Source organism: Myxine glutinosa, chromosome 2 (genome assembly GCF_964187855.1).
Source record: "Myxine glutinosa chromosome 2, kmMyxGlut1.1, whole genome shotgun sequence".
Classification (NCBI taxonomy): Eukaryota; Metazoa; Chordata; class Myxini; order Myxiniformes; family Myxinidae; genus Myxine; species Myxine glutinosa.
Genome location: NC_136262.1, coordinates 105,213,461 through 105,236,202, shown reverse-complemented (window position 1 = coordinate 105,236,202; position 22,742 = coordinate 105,213,461). Strand labels below are relative to the sequence as shown.

Here is a 22,742-nt window from a genome sequence, read left to right as displayed (position 1 = left end):
TTTGATCCCGAGCACAGCGACGGAGACCCAGTGCAAGAGAATACTGTTATTGGGCCTGTACTAGCTGGTGAGATAGCGAGTGCAAGGATAGTGCTGGGAGAGTGCCAGGACAGCACTAGCAATGTGTGAGTGAGACCGTACTGTTGTGTCTGGAGTAGCAGGTGAGCCAAGGTGAGCACACCATGAGTAATGTTCGATTACCGGTATAGTGTTTATAAAAACATGCTGGTACAGGCCGTGTAACACAACACATTTGGGAGTATGCTCAAGCCCGGGCAGGGGACCCCGCGAGTCACCTCATACGGATCCATCCAGGAGGGGATGGCCTACGGATGACTATTGTTCTCCCTTATTTCTTAATTTTTGTCACCTCTCCCACCTGTGTTTGTAATATATTTGAAAAAGAAAACTTGCTTGGCATCTGCAGGGTCATACCCATTGGTAAAAGTTGAGGCACTACACCATCAACTGATGAGGATGTTAAGTCTCAAATGCCACTTTCCAAAAAAAAAGACTGGCTAATTGACCGAAGCTTCTTCAGAGACAAACTGCCATACATGATACACTGTCCCAGTATCCCATTCTGGGTTAACCCCTAGTGCTGGTTATCTGCAGTTACATTGGAGAACACAACTTACGAACCATGAATATTTGTTTCACCATTTGTCTGAGCTCGACAGCTTGGTGTACAAACGTCAGGAAGAAATGCGCTGTGGTCTCCACAGCTGAAGGACATGTCCATTCAGCCATCCATCAACTAATCAGAGGGAATCACCAGTTGTAGATCTAGATGCCATTTGTTGTGAATAGTGATGTTTTATGTATTGTAACATTGGGCATAGAGAGGTACAGTCACGTGAAAAAGTAAGTACACCCCATGTAAAGTTTTGACTTTTTCAACATATTTCAACATACAGCTATTTGATCTTCATTTCAACAATATTGATAGATAAAGGTGATATAATATAACAAATATCATGAAACATTTACATTTTGTAGTCCATTGTATAATTTAAATAAACATAAATGCAAATTTCGCATGTGGAAAAAGTAAGTACACCCTTGGCTCTAATAGGTGGTATTGCCCCCTTTGGCAGAAACAACCTCAAGTAGGCGTTTCTTATAACTGTCTACCAGTCTCTGACATCGACTGGGAGAAATTTTTGCCCACTCCTCCATGCAGAATTCTTTCAGCTGTGCGATGTTTGAGGGGTTTCTTGCATGCACAGCTCGTTTCAAATCCCCCCACAACATCTCGATGGGATTTAGATCCGGGCTTTGACTTGGCCATTTCAGAACCCTCCATTTCTTTCTTTTCAGCCATTCCTTGGTGGATTTACTGGTATATTTAGGGTCATTGTCATGTTGCAAGATCCACCTTCTGTTGAGCTTCAACTTTCCGACAGATGGCCTCACATTATCCTCAAGCACCCTCTGGTACAATGAAGAATTCATAGTGGATTCTATGATGATGAGCTGCCCAGGCCCTGATGCAGCAAAGCTGCCCCAAACCATAATATTTCCACCACCATGCTTTACAGTTGGTATCAGGTTCTTGTGGTCAAATGCTGTCTTTGGTTTTCGCCAAACATGTCTTCTGGTACTGTGGCCAAATAGCTCTACCTTTGACTCATCTGTCCAGAGCACATTGTTCCAGAAGTGCTGGTCTTTGCCTAGGTGTTAATTGGCAAACTTTAGTCTTGCCCTGATGTTCTTTCTGGACAGCAAAGGTTTCCTCCTGGCACACCTCCCATGTAGATCAAATTTGTGCAGCCTCTTTCTTATGGTAGACTCGTGCACTTTGACATCAACAGTGGCAAGAGCTACCTGTAGGTCCCGTGATGACATTCTGGGGTTCTTCGAGACTTCTTTCAGCATCTTGCGGTCTGCTCTCGGGCTGAACTTCCTGGGGCGGCCTGGCCTGAACAAGTTGGCAGTTGTTTGGAATCTTCTCCACTTGTAGATGATCTTCTGGACAGTCGAATGATTGATTTCAAATTGTTTGGAGATCTTTTGAAATCCCTTCCCAGACTCATAGGCATCTATAACCTTATTTTGGAAGGCCTCAGAGAGCTCTTTTGATCTAGGCATGGTGACGCCGCACACTTCAACAACAAAGAGCAAACCAAACTAAATGTCTGAGGTTTAAATAAGACAGGTTCCTCCAAGATCCTCTCTAACGATGTTCTAATCATTTGCACCTGAGCTGGTGCACCTGATTCAAATTTTAGGTGTTTGAAGTAGTGATAAATGTCGGGGTGTACTTTCTTTTTCCACATGCAAATTTGCATTTATGTTTATTTAAATTATACAATGGACGACAAAATGTAAATGTTTCATGATATTTGTTATATTATATCACCTTTATCTATCAATATTGTTGAAATGAAGATCAAATAGCTCTATGTTGAAATATGTTGAAAAAGTCAAAACTTTACATGGGGTGTACTTACTTTTTCATGTGACTGTATGTAGTGATGAATTGCAACAGTGGTAAAATGTGATGTCTGAGAGCAATGGTGGAGGATGATGAATTTAATGTATGATAATGAGTTAAATATAAGATAATAAAACACTCCACACTTTTGTAGGACTAGGAATGCCTATATCTGTCGCTTCGCTGACGGATTTAATCAAAAGACAGCGGGGTGTACTTCGTGAACATATTGAATTTCTATCTGTGAATCTCAATGAGGATGTAATATGAAGTGAAACACATGAAAAAAGGATCTTTCATAACACATACTTGGTGTTGTTGCTGTTGCTGTCAGGGCTCTGGTTGTTGATGTTGTTTGTGTCTGTCCATGTACTTTTATATATTTTTCTGTTGCTTCGAGAAGTATAATAATATATAATTTTGTGTGCTCTCTCTGAGTCATTTTAAAGGGTTCCTGCTGTTGAAGTTAATAAATATTACCGATGGGACCGCTGCATTAAGCTCCAATGCACGCTTCTTCTTCTTCAATCACTGAAAGGCGGGCTTCTAAAACAGTCATAATTATGATTAAACGGACACAAAATTTTGTTTCAAGTGAATGTATTATTAGCATTATAACCAAGTAAATTGATTCGTAACTTTGCAACAGTACTTTTTTTTATTATTCTACGACAGCAGGAACCATAACATTAAAGTTTGACGTCCTGCTTCTCCTTCGCATGACGGACGGAGGACGCTTCTTCTTTTTGTCATACATGTGATTTTGTGTGGTCTTTTACAGGTTCCCAACTGTCCGAGTCACAAGTAGAGTTGTTTCAAAACATCCATTCTGAAGTTCCTCAACCACCACTCTCATACTCAGAAGACAGGCCACAAACGACTTCAACCAATGATTTCTTTCTGTCTCAATCTTCAATATGTGGCTCCTCGAATGGAAACCCTTTCGTCAATAAGCTCACCATCTCTGGAGAAAACTCTTTTGCTCAACAGCATATTGATTTAACGACTTCAGCCTCACATGCAGCTCCTTGTACTATGTCATGGCCATTAGGCCTTGCACCATCTTCAACTGAAGCCTTAATGGGTGGTGCTGCACTGGGATTCCTGCAAAATGCTCAAGGACAAAACTCAGCATTGACCAACAGACCTTCACAAGACTTTTTACTGAGCACTTCGCAAGCCTTCCCGGAGCGTGGCCTACCTTTGATAACCGAGTTTGGCCAAAACCAATCGACTAGATACCCGCAAGCTATTCAGGGAAGTTCTTCAATCTTTACTGGTGCTTTCACAAAGAGCCCAGCTTTGGATTTCCTGAACACTGTACAAGCATCATCACTGCCCATGGCTGATGTGTCAACCAAATACTATGAAAGTGGACCAAAGCAAAATAATGCACCGATTGCACCGGCCAAGGGCAGTACCCAGCACTCACTGCTGCAGACAAATGTCTTTGAATGTTTAGACCCACTGTCCAAGGATGATGGCACAAAAACAAGTAAAGAATCGTTTAAGAACTATCAGTGGTCGAGGCCTGCAGTGACTCAACAAGCATCACATGGTATGGTTTTCACACTAAGTTTTGAAAATCGTTTACTAATGTATGGTAAAAGCACTCTCGGGCAATGTACCTTCCTATTGGCTGATATGATAGTTTGGAGGAATGCGTACTCACCTCTGAGTTATCTAACCAGGGTTTTGAATCCCAGCACAGCTATAAACTGTCATCCTGGGGTTTCACAAACAGGGTGAAACATCTATATGTGTGCCGTCCCACAGATTTACTCATTTGAGTGTCCGATCTGCCAGCATTAGTTGGTGGACGTTAAGGATCCCATGGTGTCCTTTGCTAAGACTCAGCGAGCCATTGCCGGAACCCTGGCTAAATTCCAAATTCCTGCCTGGACTATGGGTCGTAAGTGGCTTGTTTTCTTGGAAGTTCCTTGATGCCAGATTACACTGCTTGCTCTCTTAGAAAGTCATGGCATGAAATCGCAATTTCCCACACTTCCCACATCAAGCAAAATTGATAGTAAGGGCATTTTATGAGATATTTCACAAATCTGTTAACTAAATTGTTACCAAAAAATTTCTTCACCAATATGTTTGTAAAGGTGTGTAATAACATGTGTTAAAATGTTGAAGGTCAACTCCCGTGGGAAACCCAGAAAAAAAGCTGTTGAATTCGGGTACCGAAAAATTATTTTCGAGAATTTTTATTTTTTTAAATCGGCCCTTAAGTAACTTATGAGGGGTCAAATAAGGGTTTTTCATGATTCTGAGTTGATTGTTAACATTTATATTTCACCACAGACACTCCTTTGTGGAAAAATAATTTCTAAATATATCTCATTTTCTACTTTGCAGAACATGGAGTCTAGCAATATGGATGAAGACGTTACTCCACCTGTGCTCAATTGCTTCATCTGTGCACGCTCGGATACACCAGCTGAAAGGCTCATACAGGCAACTCCAAAGGGATACTCAACTTTATTGAAACAAGCAGAAACTGTCGAAAATGTTACTGTTGTGGAACGTATGAAGGAGGCTCAAAAGGAAGGAAAACTGAGGTACCACCAGAAGTGTAAAAATGATCTGTACAACAACTTTGTTGCAACCACCAAGAAGTCAGCTCAAGCATCAAAGGCAGAGAAAGAGTCATCAAAGTTGAAGAGAAGACGCACTACTTGTGAGTTCAGTTCATCAACTGGCTGCAGTTCTAGAAGATCACAGTCAGTTGACCTCCTGTATAAGGATGTATGATCAAATCGGAAGATCAAAGGTCACTATAGCGACCCCAGCGCGCCGTATGCACTCTTTCAGAGTGGTGAAGATGGTGTTGAGGTCATTAGGGTCTCCTTCAATAACTGGGAGGAACTCGATCTGTGTGCTCTGCTTTGCATCATTAGCATGGATTCTCTTCATCCAGCCATTCAAGTTGGAGTGTGGGAACTCAGGATCGTTGGCTTTGATCACCCACCCCGCTGCCCAGAGTATGTCACCTGGAGTGAGGAGTGGCTGATCATGAGCCAGGGAGGAGGAAAGCTCAGCGAGGGGGAGGAAAGCTCAGCGAGGGGGAGAAACATGATCGCGTTCGTTCCTATCTGTTTCCTGTTCGTAAATGGAATAATCTTTACTTCAGTTCCTCTCAGGATCTTAGCTTTGTCGAGTGCCTTCAACTTCACCCGGGGGAAAGCTGCTGTTGTCTGTGGATCTGGCAAAGGTGGTGCCGGAGAGGCGACTTCGATCCAACCCATTGAGTGAAAGGGAGTGTTTCCGTGAATAGAGACAATGTTTAAATCTATATTGTCTCCAACAAACTGAGTGACTGCATTGTTTGTTTCCCCAACCTCCATAAAGACCACCTGATCATTACTTGACAATTCACTTTCACTGGCTGGCACTTTGGCTGTCATCACTGATTGATCCTCAAGCGCAGCATCAACCGCAACCTCATCATTGATCTGTTCATCGGTTTCCTCCACAATGGTGTCAAGAGTGCCAGAAGTATCTGGAACATCATCTCCACTCCTACTATTAAGGAAGCAGTATTTGTAGTTTTGTGTCTCCGTGTAAGACTCAGTGTATCCCAGCCGGTGGAACTTGTTGAGCATCCATTTTGACCCAAATCTATGATCAAGTTGTATGGCAAGCCCCATTTGGTGTGGCAATACTCCAGACCGAGGTCGACAGGCCTTAATAAAATTCTGCCCCCAAACGGCAACTCTTTCGTCTGTCTTGACAATCGGTCTCAAGAACATCTGAAGGCTTGCAGGAACAAGTGTCAGCTGACTATCGATGTCAGTCATACTGTGTGTGGTGGGGTATGACTTTGGACCTAAATCAATCAAGGCAATATCATTGGATATGAACTTGAGTGCCGTCTTTATGATCTGAGTCTTCTCATCTCCATGGTCAAGATTAGCATGATGCGCTCGCAGAATATTGTCGGTGCCATCTTTGAGACAGAGTACATCTGCCCTTCTTTCCTGTGTTGTGAAATACAAGGTGTCTTCGTATTTCTCTAGAAGTTTTATCTTTAGCCAATGCTTTGAATAAGAAAGGCTCTTCTCTGGTGAATGATCAAACTCCTGCAGCTTTTCATGGACTTGGTCCATGTTCATTACCCCATGCTCTAATTCTGAGTCTAACCATTCGCAGAATTCAATAAAAACTGCCTCTCGCTCCTCATCAATACTCCTCTGTCCTCTCTTCCTTTTTCCTTCCTCATCAGTCTTGGACAAACTGTCACCTCTCGCAAACATAAGTTTGCATCGCAAATGGTACAGTGTTTCTTCTGCTACCAAGTCGTTGATCCCTTCCAGGCGTCCAGTGACTTCAGTGCCCCAGTCATCCCCGCGACTCCGTGCTGTCTTCAGCAAGCTTGCCTTCAGTGTATCTGCAGTCAAATTATCTGGCACTCTGTATTTCTTTCTAGCTTGTGCTGGATTATTTTTGTAGAGCTGGGCTGGTTGGTTGCAAAGAATGCATACATCCTTATACAGGAGGTCAACTGACTGTGATCTTCTAGAACTGCAGCCAGTTGATGAACTGAACTCACAAGTAGTGCGTCTTCTCTTCAACTTTGATGACTCTTTCTCTGCCTTTGATGCTTGAGCTGACTTCTTGGTGGTTGCAACAAAGTTGTTGTACAGATCATTTTTACACTTCTGGTGGTACCTCAGTTTTCCTTCCTTTTGAGCCTCCTTCATACGTTCCACAACAGTAACATTTTCGACAGTTTCTGCTTGTTTCAATAAAGTTGAGTATCCCTTTGGAGTTGCCTGTATGAGCCTTTCAGCTGGTGTATCCGAGCGTGCACAGATGAAGCAATTGAGCACAGGTGGAGTAACGTCTTCATCCATATTGCTAGACTCCATGTCCTGCAAAGTAGAAAATGAGATATATTTAGAAATTATTTTTCCACAAAGGAGTGTGTGGTGAAATATAAATGTTAACAATCAACTCAGAATCATGAAAAACCCTTATTTGACCCCTCATAAGTTACTTAAGGGCCGATTTAAAAAAATAAAAATTCTCGAAAATAATTTTTCGGTACCCGAATTCAACCGCTTTTTTTCTGGGTTTCCCACGGGAGTTGACCTTCAACATTTTAACACATGTTATTACACACCTTTACAAACATATTGGTGAAGAAATTTTTGGGTAACAATTTAGTTAACAGATTTTCATATGTTTCCCTTACTATGAAAGATGGAAACAAGTTCCACCAGGAATGCCCAAATATCAAATTTTTAGTTAATTTTTTTTCACCATTTTGGCCCCTGTGACACCAAGTCCCCACCCCCTGGGGCACGATCTGGGGTCAAATCCAAAAAAAAGTTACATATGTATTGCACCTCCTAATGTTGATTGCTTATACAAAGTTTCATTAAAAATGGTTTTAAAATGTGCCCGTAATTGCATTTTTTGGAATTAGAACCTTTTACCCCGCCCCAGGGTGCAGAGCCAAAAATGATACTGTTCTCGCACCTTCTTGCCATGTGGTGATCATAACTACCAAGTTTGGTGAATCTCTGCACAACCGTTAGGAGGAGATAGTGTGACGGACGGATGGACAGACGTAGCCAATTACAATGTCTCCCCGTTTTTCATTTTCCAAAAAGCGTGGGGAACAAATGGGATGCAACTTTAAAACACATCTGTACTTTAACAACGGCATAAAGACAAGTCAAGAGACGACGATGGTTCACGAGCGAGCGGTATTCAATGACAAAGGACGGACTATAACCGAAACAGGCCCGGACAGGCCAGGCCCGGAAATGGCAAAATGAAGGTTACTGACCTTGAAATGAGATAGAAAATAATGTATAATCAGTTATGAGGTTAGTTAGCTACACAATACCGAAAATTGGGTGAAAAATGAAATGAAAAAAAAAAAAAAAATGGAGCTCCGTGGGGCTAGACACATGACATTGGCCTAACCAAATACTGAAACCCCTGTCAGATTCCACCAACTCCCTCGGAGAAGATGAAGCTTGAACTCGATTACCCCCTAAAAAGACACCTTTTTCGGGCGTGGCTCCGCCCACAATGGGCGCAATACACCCACTCTAGGCAGGACACAACTAGATCATGATATCAACCTCCCACCCAAGTTTCATCAAGATCGGATGATATCATCGGGTAGTTCTGCTGCGGACAGACAGACACACACACAGACAGACGCACACACATGACGAATATAGTGGTCACTTGATAACTCGTGAACCAATAAATCTGTCTGTCTGTGAGAAGGATATCTTACAAGCCTGGTGTTGGCTTAACGCTTAAGGTGGCTGGCTTGAGATCTTGGGGTCCTGGGTTTGAGCACCTGTCGTGAGGTTGAATTAACGCCAGGAGGGTTGACTCATCCTGTCATCCTACCGAGGTCGGCAAAATGAGCACCAGATGATTGGTTATGGAGAGGCGGCTGCGGCGCCCCCAGAAAGATGATGCAACGCCCCAAACAGGCTGCACACCAACCACCACCAGCAAGAAGTTATGGATTCGGACAAAATTTTGTGGACATTTTGGGAGTGTGACAAAGACGAAATTATTAGATTTTGGTGCAGATCTGGATCCGGAAACTTGCATTTTAAAAGTGATTCTTCACCATTGAGAGATAGGGCCAAAAATGATAATTATGCAAGATGATATTTCAAAAAGTTGTGGACGGATTATGACAGCACTTGGTGGATGAGATGTTTCGGTGACAAGAATAAGCGGATTCGATTTTGGTTCAGGTCCCAAACCAGATCCGGCCTATCAGTGGGAAACAAAACGTAAACTGCTCAGCCTAGTGGAGGTGTGCCCTCTACCTTGCGCCGTTCTCGTTCAACCGTGCATCTTCTCCACCTGGTTGTTGGTTTGCATCATTTTCTGGCACTACAGCTATGGCAATGATGCAAAAGCCCTTTGTAGAGTAGAGCAAAAGATTCGAATTTGGTCATGATATCGACACACAATGTCCTACCCTTTTCTAAGTGTGCCATAGGATCTTTAACTTCCACCAGTTGTTGCCCAGCATGAGAAACACCAAGATAACACATTATTGTGTGTCCGGGAGTCGAACTCGGACTAGAACCTCAATGGCGAATATAAAATCCTCTCAACCTAAATTCACGGTGAACCTTAAAATGATAAGAAAAATCGAAATATGGCTTACAATATTGCAGTGTACAACAAAGCATTAACAAACCATTCTATTTTGCATTTCACTGTGAATTGTGCTAATTCAAATTTTTGTGTTCTCTGTCCAAAGGACTCTCTGAAGTGTCTCCAAAAGGCCCTGCAGGATCATCTGCACAATCCACGGTAGGTTTGTTTGTGATTCATTCTCCTTCTCTTCTGGATGTACTCAATCCAGACAGACCTTGATAAACGAATAGAAATAGAGGTTTCAGATCCAAGTTGGTGTGAGAAGAGATTACAAATCCCCATGTAGGTTAGTTGAATTAGGCCAGGTCATGCTAAAGGTCGAGTTTGATTGAAATTCTTAAGGTAATTTGTCTTGGAGCCTTTTTTTCTACCGTTACTTGGCTGAAAAAATACAATAATAGAAGTGGAGATTCTCAATTCGTTGACTGAGAAGTTGGAGGAGTTGTTTCGACAATTTTATTTAAACAGTTATCCAATTTTTTATTTTAAATAATTAATTATTTTATTTTATTTAAACAGAAAATGCAGCATTTGAACCTGTGATACCAGAATAATGTGCCCTTGGTTCAGATGAGACAAGTACGCATGCCAAACCCAAAATCCTTTCATAACTTCACAAAATAAGCTCCTAATTTTATAACAAAAAGAAATAGAATACCTTAAATGGTGGCAGACTCTCCGTGGGGAGAAGAGAAGCTGATGTTTCGGGCCTTAACCTTTGTCGGAGTCCTTGTCGGAAAAATCAAGATGGCCGCAAGGCATATCTCAGGTGATGGAACCAGGGAAAATTAGGAAAATGAGCAAAGAACCTGTCCATTAATTCCCCCACTTTTACGATTTATGTCTTGTAGTGCAGGCTTTCACCAGGTCGTGGTGTACGATACACATTTACATCGAACACATGGGATTTTTTAACATCGACGAACGAATGCTCGCAGATATCAGGCTTAATGTCCTTCTGAAGAATGGAGGGCATGAATTGAAGGCCACAAGATGTATAGGTGTGATAGGAAAGGGAATGTAGAAGGCGATGTGGCAATGTCGGTAAAATACAATATTGTGTGGAGAGTAAAGAATGCCACTAAGGAGAGGTGTAGACGGTGATATTTGAATTGAGTTTGGATATTGTAAGAATACTAGGATACTTGTAGGATGCGTCTATATGGCTCTTGGTATGAAGAAGGGCCAGGAAAGAGAGGTCTGTGCCGAATTCAGAAAGGTCCGTGGAAAGGGTATTGAAAATGGGTATTGGTTTGGAAGATTTTAATTTGCTACGGATAGATTTATAGATCTAATCCAGGATTGCTTTTCAAGCCAGTTTGTAGAAAATCTCACGAAGAGTGTGATGTTACATTCTTTATAATCAAGATAAAGACCAGGAACTAAACTGTAGTTACAAGAAGGAAGCCGGACATTAACAAAACACACATAAACACATGCACACACACATGCATACACACATGTACACACACACATGTACACACACACAAACACACATATAATAATACATACATATATACGAGGGGAAGTCAATAACTAACCGTAAAATATTTTTAACAACATGTGTAACAATTGTGTTCTTTTTCAACATAATCTCCATTGCGTTCAATGCATATTTTCCAGCACTTTACTAAGGCCTGGATGCACTAGAAAAAAAATAAATTGGCTGCTTGTGTAGCCATTCGTGCACCGCCTCTTGGACCTCTTCATCGGATCGAAAAGTGGTTCCACCAAGTGCCTCTTTAAGTGGCCCAAATAAATTCCGTTTCGTGTGATTTATTAATTTGCAGGGTGAAGACGCCTGCGCGCAAGACCGACAGGTAAATCTCCCGCTTCTTCTTCCTCTATTTTTCCTCCCCCGCATGTATAAATATATATATATATATATATATATATATATATATACTAGCTTGGTGAGGCGAGCGTACGTCGATACTGAGGAACGGGCTTATTTTAGCTGAGGCTAATGACTGTACCTGAGTGGTTGTGTTGTCATGATTTACACCAATCATAATACAAACAATTACTTTGCACAAATGTATTTGTTTTGTTTGTGATATTACATTTTTATAAGCAATTTAGGTTGAAGATTTAGGTCGAATGTTTTTTTTTCAAGAAAGAACCCCTCTGCACATACATAGGGGAGGGGTAGGTGCAGACTGGAAGTTTGGGACGATTACACCTCACCACCACGTAATTCAAAACACCTCACCACCAAGTAATTCAAAACACCTCACCACCAAGTAATTCAAAACACCTCACCACCACATAATTCAAAACACCTCACCACCACGTAATTCAAAATACCTCACCACCACGAAATTAAAAACACCTCACCACCACGAAATTGAAAACACCTCACAGCCATAAAACACGTAATAAAAACACCTCACAGCCATAAAACACGTAATAAAAACACCTCACCACCACAAAATTAAAAACACCTCACAGCCTTAAAACACGTAATAAAAACACCTCACAGCCATAAAACACGTAATAAAAACACCTCACCACCACAAAATTAAAAACACCTCACAGCCTTAAAACACGTAATAAAAACACCTCAGAGCCATAAAACACGTAATAAAAACACCTCACCACCACGAAAGTAAAAACACCTCACAGCCATAAAACACGTAATAAAAACACCTCACAGCCATAAAACACGTAATAAAAACACCTCACAGCCACAAAATTAAAAACACCTCACCACCACGTCATTTAAAAACACCTCACCACCACATAATTCAAAATACCTCACCACCACGTGATTCAAAACCACCACAACGTTATTAAAAACACTTCACAACCACGGAAACAAAAGTTTGAGGGAGTCGTTAAGTGACAACACAGACACTGCCCAGATGTGTCGATATCTATCTATAATTCCAGTAATCTCTGTGTGTGTGTGTGTCTGTGTGTATGCGACCGCTGTTTCTCGACAACTACCGGTCCGATATACTTGAAACTTGCCAGGTATATTGCTGGGGACCCGAGGATGTGCCTTTTCAAGGTTTTAAATTAATCGGACAAGTAGTTACCGAGCTATGGCGATTTCTTTACCAAACTCCGCAAGCCGTTCGCTTTGGACCAAACCATTTCATGTAAATAGAGGGGGGGGGATTGTCACCGTACTCGCAAGCCGTTCGCTTTGGACCAAACCATTTCATGTAAATAGAGGGAGGGGGGGATTGTCACCGTACTCGCAAGCCGTTCGCTTTGGACCAAACCATTTCATGTAAATAGAGGGGGGGGATTGTCACCGTACTCGCAAGCCGTCCGCTTTGGCTTTGCGAATGGACCAAACCATTTCATGTAAATAGAGGGGGGGGGGGATATAATTTTAGATATATATATAGTACGGGCATGCCCTAGTATAGATAAATGACTGTACCCGAGTTGCCGTTTTGTCATGGTTTAAACCAGTCATAATTCAAACAATTATTTTGCACAAATGTATTTGTAATATACGTGATATCATATTTTATAAACAATTGAAGTTGGAAAAAAATAATTCCCAAAATAATTCCCCCAAAAAAATAATTGGAAATTTTTTCAAAAAAAATACCATTAGGACATACCGACAGGAGAGATATGTGCATTCCAGAAGTTTGGTACGATTTCACAAAAGTTTGAGAAAGTAGTTCAGTGACAACACAACACAACACAGGACAGGACAGACGCTGCACAGATATATATATATATAGATATATATATAGTCAAATCCACCATTGAATAACGCCTCAAAGTAAGCTCGATTGCCATTCGTGATTTCCCAGTCTTAACGCTGGAAAAGTGATGCTGACGCTCTTCTGGGATAGCCGGCCCTACTTGTAGAGCATTACATGCCCAGAGGGACCACAGTCACCAGTGCATCATACTGCGACCTCCTTAAAAATCATCTGAAACCAGCAATCAGATCAAAACGTCATGCACAACTCACTACCGGTGTTTTTCTGCAGCATGACAATGCTTGGCCCCATAACACCCATTGGTTCAAATGGATTTTTTACATTCTCTCATTCTCTTTCAACATGGAAAGATTAAAGGTGTTGTCCTGCAAATCCATGGTATGTCTGCAAATGGTGAGTCCCCGGCTTTGCGGAAGCCCCATCCCCCCTCCCTCCAAGGTATTGATGCTGGTGAGTCACCGCTATTAACTCCATTCCAGCCAATCGGAGCCAGGGATAGTTGTGACCGAGTCAACTAATGGGTGTTCAGAATGCCAATTACGTCATGACTGCTGAACCAATCGGTGTCGCTGTTACATAGACATGCTTATAAATCCACTATCTCTCATTGTCCCGGTCTTTTTGCTGTGAATCGCCTTGAGGAGGAGTACAGCACGAAAAGCTTCAGTTATTGTTATTATGTCGTGTTTGTTTTCTTGTATTTTGAATAACATCAGTAAATGCATGTCCGGGAAATGGTTGAGGACGTGTTCAATATCGGGTTTTTTAAACAACTAAAATGGCCGCCAGTCAGCCATATTTGATCTGATCTCAAAGAAAAATGACATTCATATGTAAGCCAGCATTCATTATCTGTTTGCAAATTTTGAACAAGATCGGTAAATGCATGTCTGAGAAATGGTTGAAGACGTGTTCAACATTGGGTTTATATGCCTGCGCCCCTGAAGGTGGCCGGAGGCATTATGTTTTTGGGTTGTCCGTCTGTCCGTATGGGCTGAACCTCGTTTTTCTCAGCAATCATATGTCCGATTGAGACGAAACTTTCAGGGTAGGAGTGATACCCATGCAGAATGTTTTTGTGATAATTGTGACGTCATAGGTCATGTGGTATGGCAGCCATTTTGGGTTAAATGCAAATAATGAAAAAATTATTTCTCGGAATCCGCTGAATGGAAAAATTTGAAACTTGCCACATTGTCAAGTACTCCCAATAGGGGAAAAAAGCATAATAATGATGACAACATAGGTAAAGTGGTATACCAGCCAAAAATGTTTTAATCAAATTCCTTATCCTAAACATCTGAAATTGCATGCACATGATCGATGACACATTCGTATTGAAATATTAAATTTATGACATCATAGGTCACATGGTTTGGCAGCCATATTGGATTTGACCTAAAACCATCAAAAAGCATCTTCTCCCAAACCACGACATCGATTGACTCGAAACTTTATGGGTGTCATTGACTAGGCATGGCGATTAAAAGATGATCATGAAAACATCATTGGTCACATGGAGTGGCAGCCATATTGGATTGAAGGAAAATATTAAATAGTTATATCTCTGAAACTGCTTACCCGATCGATACGAAATTTTACAAATATCATCTAACACCACTGTTGCATATAGTTTGAAAATGATGATGTCAAAGGTCACGTGGTTTGGCTGCCATCTTGGATCGAAAAACAAACAACACGTTTCATTCTAGTACAACTTCACAAATTTGATTTGATTTTTCATTTGATTGTTGCCCAATCAACACAAAACTTCACAAACGTGATCCCCTGCCCATACATATGCAGAGTGTACATTTTCAAGGTCATATGGCATGTGGTATGGCAGCCATATTAGCTTGAAAGCCGATATTTAAAAAAAAATCCCTTCTCTGAAACCGCTTCACCTATTGATGCGAAACCTGTCATGGCTGGTGAAAATGTGATATGTGAAAACAGCTGAAGGGATTTAAATCAAACTTTTTTAGTTTTAGGACAGTGAATGAGGGCATCTACCCATTGTGGGTCTATGCGGAGGCATATTGGCAACACAGTCGCATTGTTCAAGTTTACAACTAAAATTGCCACCAAATGGCCATCTTTGATTGAATTGCGAAACAAAATGATGTGCATATGTATACCGTCATGTATTATCTTTGTGCCAAGTATGAACAAAATTGGTCTATACATCTCCGAGATATGATTGTGGGCGGACGGATGGCCGCGACCCAATCCATAAGCCCCCATTTCAGACTAAGGCCAACGGGGCCTAATGACAGGATGAGAGACTGACACGTGGGTTTGAATCGCGACCCTGCTATAAACTGCCATCCTGATGTTTGATATGTAGGGCGAGGCATCAATGTGTGTGCCGTCTCTCGGATGGACGTTAAACTGGGTGTTCTATTTGCCAGCATCAATTGGTGGATGCTAAAGATCGCACGGTGTCTTTCACAAAGAGAAGGCGAGTTATTGCCAGCACCTTGAACGAGTTACAAATTCCTGCCAGCTGAACATCAGGCCTGGCCAGCTTGTCCTAGAAAGACTTGGGCCAGAACAGTTTCCCCCATCCAACCCCACGAGAAGGTGGGAATAATTTGGGCCTTTAAATTTTTTTCCACAAAACAACTTCTCCAAATCATAATTTTCTGACCAATTGCAATATGTTCACATATATATATATATATATATATATATATATATATATATATATATATATATATATATATATATATATATATATATATATTGTTGCGGATTCGCTGCCGGCCTTCTCCCCTTACCAAGGGGGGATTAGTCCCCTTGTCTTTGACTGACCTGGCGTGACCCGGGACCTATTACGTCCCTTCCGGACAGCGCGAAATAGGGTTTCAGGACCAAATTCGCTGTTACCTAAGTACTCGCGCTGCCCTGGAAGCGAGGAAATAAGCCCCGCACGAACCACGTGTGTTGGTGATACGCCGAGCGGTTGCGTACACGTGATTCGCGCTATTATTAATTACTAGACCCCGATTCAAGCGGTTCTTATTCGTACCACGCTTAGTCAATGGCGAAATCACAAAGACGATCGAATTGGGAAGAAAGGAAGAACAAATGGTTTAATTACTATCACACGTATGTACAGTACAGGATGAAGAGACACAGAGCAGCTTATACAGTCTTATTCTTAATACCCAGGACAAACGGGCCCGTCTCACACACACACTCACACGGGGATTGCTGGTGGGCAGGTTGATGTTCACCAGCGCGTCCAGGGATGGCTTCCATGCAGCTCTCTCTCCAGTACCCGGCATGTCCCTTGGAGATGGAAGTAGGAGAAGGCAGGAGCTCTCCGCGTGTCGTCTGAACGGAGCGAGTTATCACGGGGCGAATTGGTAGGGAGCGGACTTTGACGCGGCTGGCGGTTATTCACTTGCGGCTATGGCCGCGCTTACTCGCGTGGCTGGAAAGCGCAATATGCGTTACCGGCGCGTCTGGCTGCGCCCGCGTACTTTGTATAGTTCAACGCCTCTTCTTCTCTCTCTCTCTGTGCAAGTCCTCAAACAACTCGTGTATCCTCTGCCAGTCCTTCTCAATCAAGTGTTCCCGCGCTAGTCCTTTAACGCTCTCCACTTGTGAGTCCTAATCCTTTCGCCACCACCGTTCAAGTCTTCTTGAGGGCTTTGTGCAGCGCGTTATATAGGCATGCCCCGCGAACCTTCTGGAACTTACGAGACACGCTTTACCACACCCTCTCACGCCATGCCGCTAGAGCTCTGATTGGCTGGTGGCTCTTACCGTCTCCCCCACGCCGCTCACCCCGACCCCGCGTCCCTCCTTTTCAGGCCTACCTCGTGTTACTCGACTAGTGGTCAGCCGAATGGGGCGTGGGATCAATTTCGCCCATAGAGGTATAATTGGAGGGTGGACGCAAAATGAATGGGGCCTACTCTCCTGTCTTTACACAACGCAGGCACTAAGAGGGGAAATGGCCAATTCTTACACATACTAAGACATAACTATACTACAAATGGGCCTAGATGTTGCTCATGTGACTAACTATGGGGGGCAAACCTTTAACCTTTAATGCCTTCAATGTGCCAATCTCAAAACCGCAGCGATATATATGTATGTTCATAATCATAATCCTCTGAAATCATAATCATAATAATATGTTCATAATCCTCTGAAATCATAATCATAATCATAATAATATGTTCATAATCCTCTGAAATCGAAAATGTTTTTTGGTTTAAGTTAGTTGACCCATACCTACCTGCCCATTGTTCCACAGGCTCCTGGGATTGTTTTTGGAGACCCTTTTGGAATGGGATGAAAATAATTGACAAGAAGTACCATTCAATGCGAAAAGGAAACAATTCAGAAAATTGTCAGTTTTCTTGATTTATTCGTGCTCTGTCGGTGATTCATTCATTTGTTTATGATCTAGTCCTTCCTTTTTGTTGTTCCTATTGAATCAATATTTTCATCAAAGTTTAACAAAATGCTATTGGCAATATGAATATCCAGTGCTTTCTTTACCTTCAAATGTATTTTCAATGACATTCTGATTCTCAGCGACCATACTTTGATACAGTGAATTTTGTTTAACAAAGTAAGCTGAACTCCCATTTGTGTCCCACTTTTTGTAAAGGGAAGAGGAGGAGAAGAAGATTTGTCTGTTTCACTATTGTATTTCTGACTGATGCCAGTAATATTACATAGAGGATTCTCACATTGTGTTGAGAACCTGCCGACTGTGATCGACACCTGTTGCGGCTTTAGTTAGACGAATCACATTGGTGTATTGACCATAGAGTCGATTGTTTTGATTGGGTGGTCTGTTACAAACTTGAGTAAAATAAATAAATAAATTGACAAACCAGGGGACTGCACATTGTAAGGAATAAGATTTCAGATCATGTGCATCACTTGAAATCAATAACTGGGCTACAGAGAAGAGCATAAACAGTTAATCTGTTATATTGTGTAAAATCATGAAAATGTCAGAATTTATAGCTCGAAGTTGTAACACTATGTTGGTGAATTTAACCCTTTGACATCATGCCCACTTTCTCCACTCCAGTGGCCTCTTTCTGGCCATCTCCGATAACCCAACAGATAACTGCATATTTTGGCCGATACAAGCACCAAATTTTGCAAAAAATGATCTAAAATGGTTACTTTCTTCAAAATAAAACGTTAGCCACCCCAAAAAAATAATAATAAAAAATCAAGATGGCCACCATGACGACAAAATGTGTATTGGTCGTTACTCGAGGCCTGTTTACTCAAAATTGTCTTTTTAGACAGTTATCGTTTTGAAATGTGTGGAATTTTGTTTAGGATGTTGAGAGCTAAGATAACATACGATTATGATTTCTTATTATGTGTTTGATTGTAATTACTCCCACATTTCAAGTAAACAATAGTGATCTCATTCTTGTTCGTTTTCATCCTGCTTAGAATTGTAAACATCAATTTTTACATCAGATTGTCCACAAGAGCCACAGAAATAGTGATAGGTGTCATGGGAGTGAATGTCGATGCACTTCCGGGACCTACTGGTGACAGCACTGTTGTGAAATGCAGAATAGGGTTCAGTGTCAGCAAATTACTAGAATTTGTATTTGCATCCCAAATGCGATCTAATTAGCCCCATAAAGTTAGATAACCATGCCTGATTTGACAGGATGTGGCAACATGGAGAGTCGAGCCAAGGATGACGGGCAGAAATCATTCGGAAGATTTCTGGAATTGGATTCTATGAACCTAGTTGTATGTCACACAGGAAAGTGCATCTGGATAAAGGTGGTAAAAGGATAAACCCTCGGCCTTACTCAACCAAGTGTAGAAAGAAATGGACTTAACACGACGTAAAACTGACTGGAGAAAATGTTTCTATCAGCAAGATGCAAAGGAGGGGTTGAAGTCACCTCCACAGACTTACGTTGTCTGGCAACATTGAAGTCATCTCGACTATATGAGGAAATTCCTCCAACTAAAGCTGCCCTTTTGCAGCATGCTAAACGAGCTGCTTTCCAGGCAAGATGCGTCTGGAGCCAATCAACAGTCTTGTCAGCCATAGGTTCTGAGTCCTGCTGACTCGGGCTGGACTCTGAAGGATGAAGCATGACAGATTCTGCAGGCATCACTTCCTCCAATTGCTGCTGGTTGCCAGGAGCTAACCAAATGTGGTTGCAAGACAGAGTACCATGGGTGATGCAAATGCTGCCATTTTGGTTTCGCCTGCACGGCTCTGTGTAGCTGCATGAGTAGTGATTAGTTGATCTGCTGTTCAACATCAACATTAAGCTATGTCTTCATCCCATTAAAATTGTTGTGACATAAAATATGAGCCTGGGATTGATATAATGTAGTTTTCCTCTGTCATTTAATGTGAAATCATACTAAAATACGCCATTTGTGTCTGGCCGTCTGTCTGATGAATTTTTGATGCCAATACATTCCGTACTTACTTATCCAATCTCAACTAAACTTGACAGGATGACCAAGGGTTACACAATAAAGGTTGTAGCGCATTCATTTGCCCCCCTCCCCAAGGGGGTTTTCTCCCCCGAGCGGGTTTTCCCCGCCCTTTTTGTCAATGGGGTTGCACGTTGAGGTGTATAGCAATGTTAAATTAGCTTTATTGTGGTGTTTGTCCAAAGAAGAAGATTTATCGTGGCGTTTTTCCAAAGACGCTTTTAATAACAAAATTAATGATAATCGCATATTGTTAATGTTATTACAAAACAATATTAATACTAATAATGTCCCACTTCACCAAGGCATTTTTCCTGCAGTGATAACGTGTATAAATAGCTAATAGTTCTAAAGGCGTTTCCGTGTGAGCAACGGCTTCTACAGGAAGTAAAAATATTATAAGCCACAAACACGTATGATTAGCTTTTTAAACAGTCGCTCATGCTCTTTATAACACTAAATAAAGAAATTTGGAGGAATCCTGACATGAAGTACGGTTTACTTACAGAACGAAGCAAAGATCTACTGTACTCTACATAACCCACAAATGTTGGGTTAATAACATGGCCCTTTCTGACGCTAACGTGGCATTTTTCGTAACGAACTTTTGAAACTCGCTCCTACTGTTTGGTACGAAACTGAAAGGGAGGAAGACCGGGGTGTGCTCATTTACCAAGCAGCTAGCTAGCACTTGCCAAGCCAGCCGTTCCTTAACAGTTTTGAATGGAGTGCTTGCTCAAATGCTTAAACCACTTGGCGATCTCGACACAACAAACTTGGTAAATGAACACACACCCAATATTCTTGAGACCCAACCATAGATCGACTGTAATCTATATACCCCAAAGAGGAATGACCCTCCTTGCCACTCCCGTACTCAGCGGGTGTACTAGTTATTTAAAAGAAGCAAATCGGATCTCAAGTGAGAGAATATGTAAGACTTAGATGCAAAATCAAAGCTCAAAGCTCTCATGAGCATCCAATTTAAAATAAATAACCACCCAATTGGAATCCTACCCAAATAAAGTATGTGAAGAATAGCTTTTGTAGCTGAAGATATTAAAACGGTGCTCAAAATATCAGAAAAAGTCTTACATAATGGATAATCAGGGTCTAAAGCAAACTTCGGTACCCTCAAAGGCGGCCATCTTGGAAAATGGCCGCTATCTTGGAATTTCAGAAGGCTAACATTGTTTCCTGAAAAAGGGTCTCAAAGTGATCTTACATCCCAATTTTTATACCTGTTTCCTAAGGTAACCGATTGTTTCACTTATCTGTTGGATTACCTCAAAGATCAAGGAGACAGATACAATATAATGTGCAACAGAAAAATGACCGAAAAACCGAGAAAGGTGACACAACTACTGTACATGGATGATCTGAATCATTTCACACCAAATGCTCACAAGTTGGCAGATCAACTGAAACTAGTGAAGCAATACTCGGAGGACATTCAAATGGAATTTGGTCTTGACAAATGCATATTTCTATCTGGTAAAACAAAAAGAACACACACTATCTCAATTGATGAAAGTACAACAAAACAGGAACTAGAAAACGAAGCATCCTACAAATACCTCAGAATAGGAGAAGACTCCCGGGTACAACACAACCAAATGCGTAGAATAATCAACAAAGAGTACCTACGCAGAATAAGACATTCTGAAGTCATCCCTCTCTCCAATGAACAAAATCAAAGCTATAAACCAACTTGCAGTACCGGTATTCCAGTATAGCCGTTCAATTATAAACAGGCCACAATCGGAGATCAACAACTTAGACACCAAAACAAGGAAACTTTTAACTATTCATAAGATAGTCCACAAAAACCAATGCATTCCAAGGTTTTACTTTCCGAGACGAGGAGGAGGAAGCGGTCTGATGGAACTTAACCAAGTGCACGGAACAGCGTGTGTAGGACTAGCGGATTATGTTAAAAGCTCAACAGACTATCGAATCACATTTGTGCACGAGCAAGAAAACTACAAATCAGAAAAGGTATCTTTAATCCATTTAGCTACAAATCCCCCCCCCCCCCCCCTTCCCATGCCTCCTCCCCCCAAGCCCTCTCCCTCCCATAGATCTCCCGATGTCCCTGCTCTCGGATGTTGTGCCTGTGTGCTTCCCCATCTCTCCCCATCTTGTCTACCGCTCCCCTTATTGTGTGTTTTATGTGTACGTTTTGTTTGTGTGATTAATGTTAGCTCTTTCACGAGCCTTGATCTTGATCTTGAACAAAAAATAAACAGGTGCAAGTGCAGGATACTGCACAGGAAAACGAAACAGAAACAAATACAGCCCCAATGATCGCAAAGAATAAAAAGGAAAACGATAAAAAGAAACATCAACAGATACACCCTGACAAATGGGAGAATGACAAAAGAGTAGGAAGATTTTAAAAAGAGCTTGACAGAACAGGGATTTCTAAGGAAGGCTCATTGGAATGGCGAAGAAGAGGTCAAACTAATTGGGATGGAGAACAAGTCATAGATGCCCAAAATCATGGACAGTCCACTAATAGCTTCAAGAAAATGGGTGGCTTGAGCCAATCGGACAAATGCAGGTTTTGTCAAGTAGAAACAGAAAGTACCAGTCACCTCCTTTTGGGATGTAAAACACTCATGTCAGAACAGTTGTACACAGAAAGACATGACACCACCTGCAGAGTAATCAATCAACTGGCACATCTGTAAACATTTCAACATCCGCTTCCAGGACAATCGTGGAAACACAAACCAAATTCGATCCTTGAAAATGAACACATCGTGCTCACGCATTACAAGATTGATCCCATCAAGTGTAAAGACTGCATTGTTGATTGAGGTTTTGGTTCCCAATGACTGGACTAAATGCTTCAGAAACCAAGAAATTGATCAAATACCAGGATCTGAAGAATGAGGTCAAGAGGACTTGGAAATTGAAGAAAGCTGAAATTGTACCAATGATAAATCGGAGCACCAGGGATGATCAGGAACACCCTTTAATGAGCACTT

General features: G+C 41.6%; 1 protein-coding gene across 1 annotated transcript in view; it reads left to right on the top strand.

Moving 5' to 3' along the window:
- Positions 1-18,703, top strand: part of LOC137421465 (uncharacterized) — a 148,804-nt gene extending 130,101 nt beyond the window's left edge. The window contains exons 12-14 of the mRNA XM_068107569.2: positions 3,219-3,995; positions 9,699-9,751; positions 17,558-18,703. Of these exons, the coding sequence (XP_067963670.2) occupies positions 3,219-3,995; positions 9,699-9,751; positions 17,558-17,599 (872 nt within the window). The 3' untranslated portion in view covers positions 17,600-18,703. The remainder of the gene's footprint in view (positions 1-3,218; positions 3,996-9,698; positions 9,752-17,557) is intronic.
- The last annotated feature ends 4,039 nt before the right edge of the window (positions 18,704-22,742 follow it).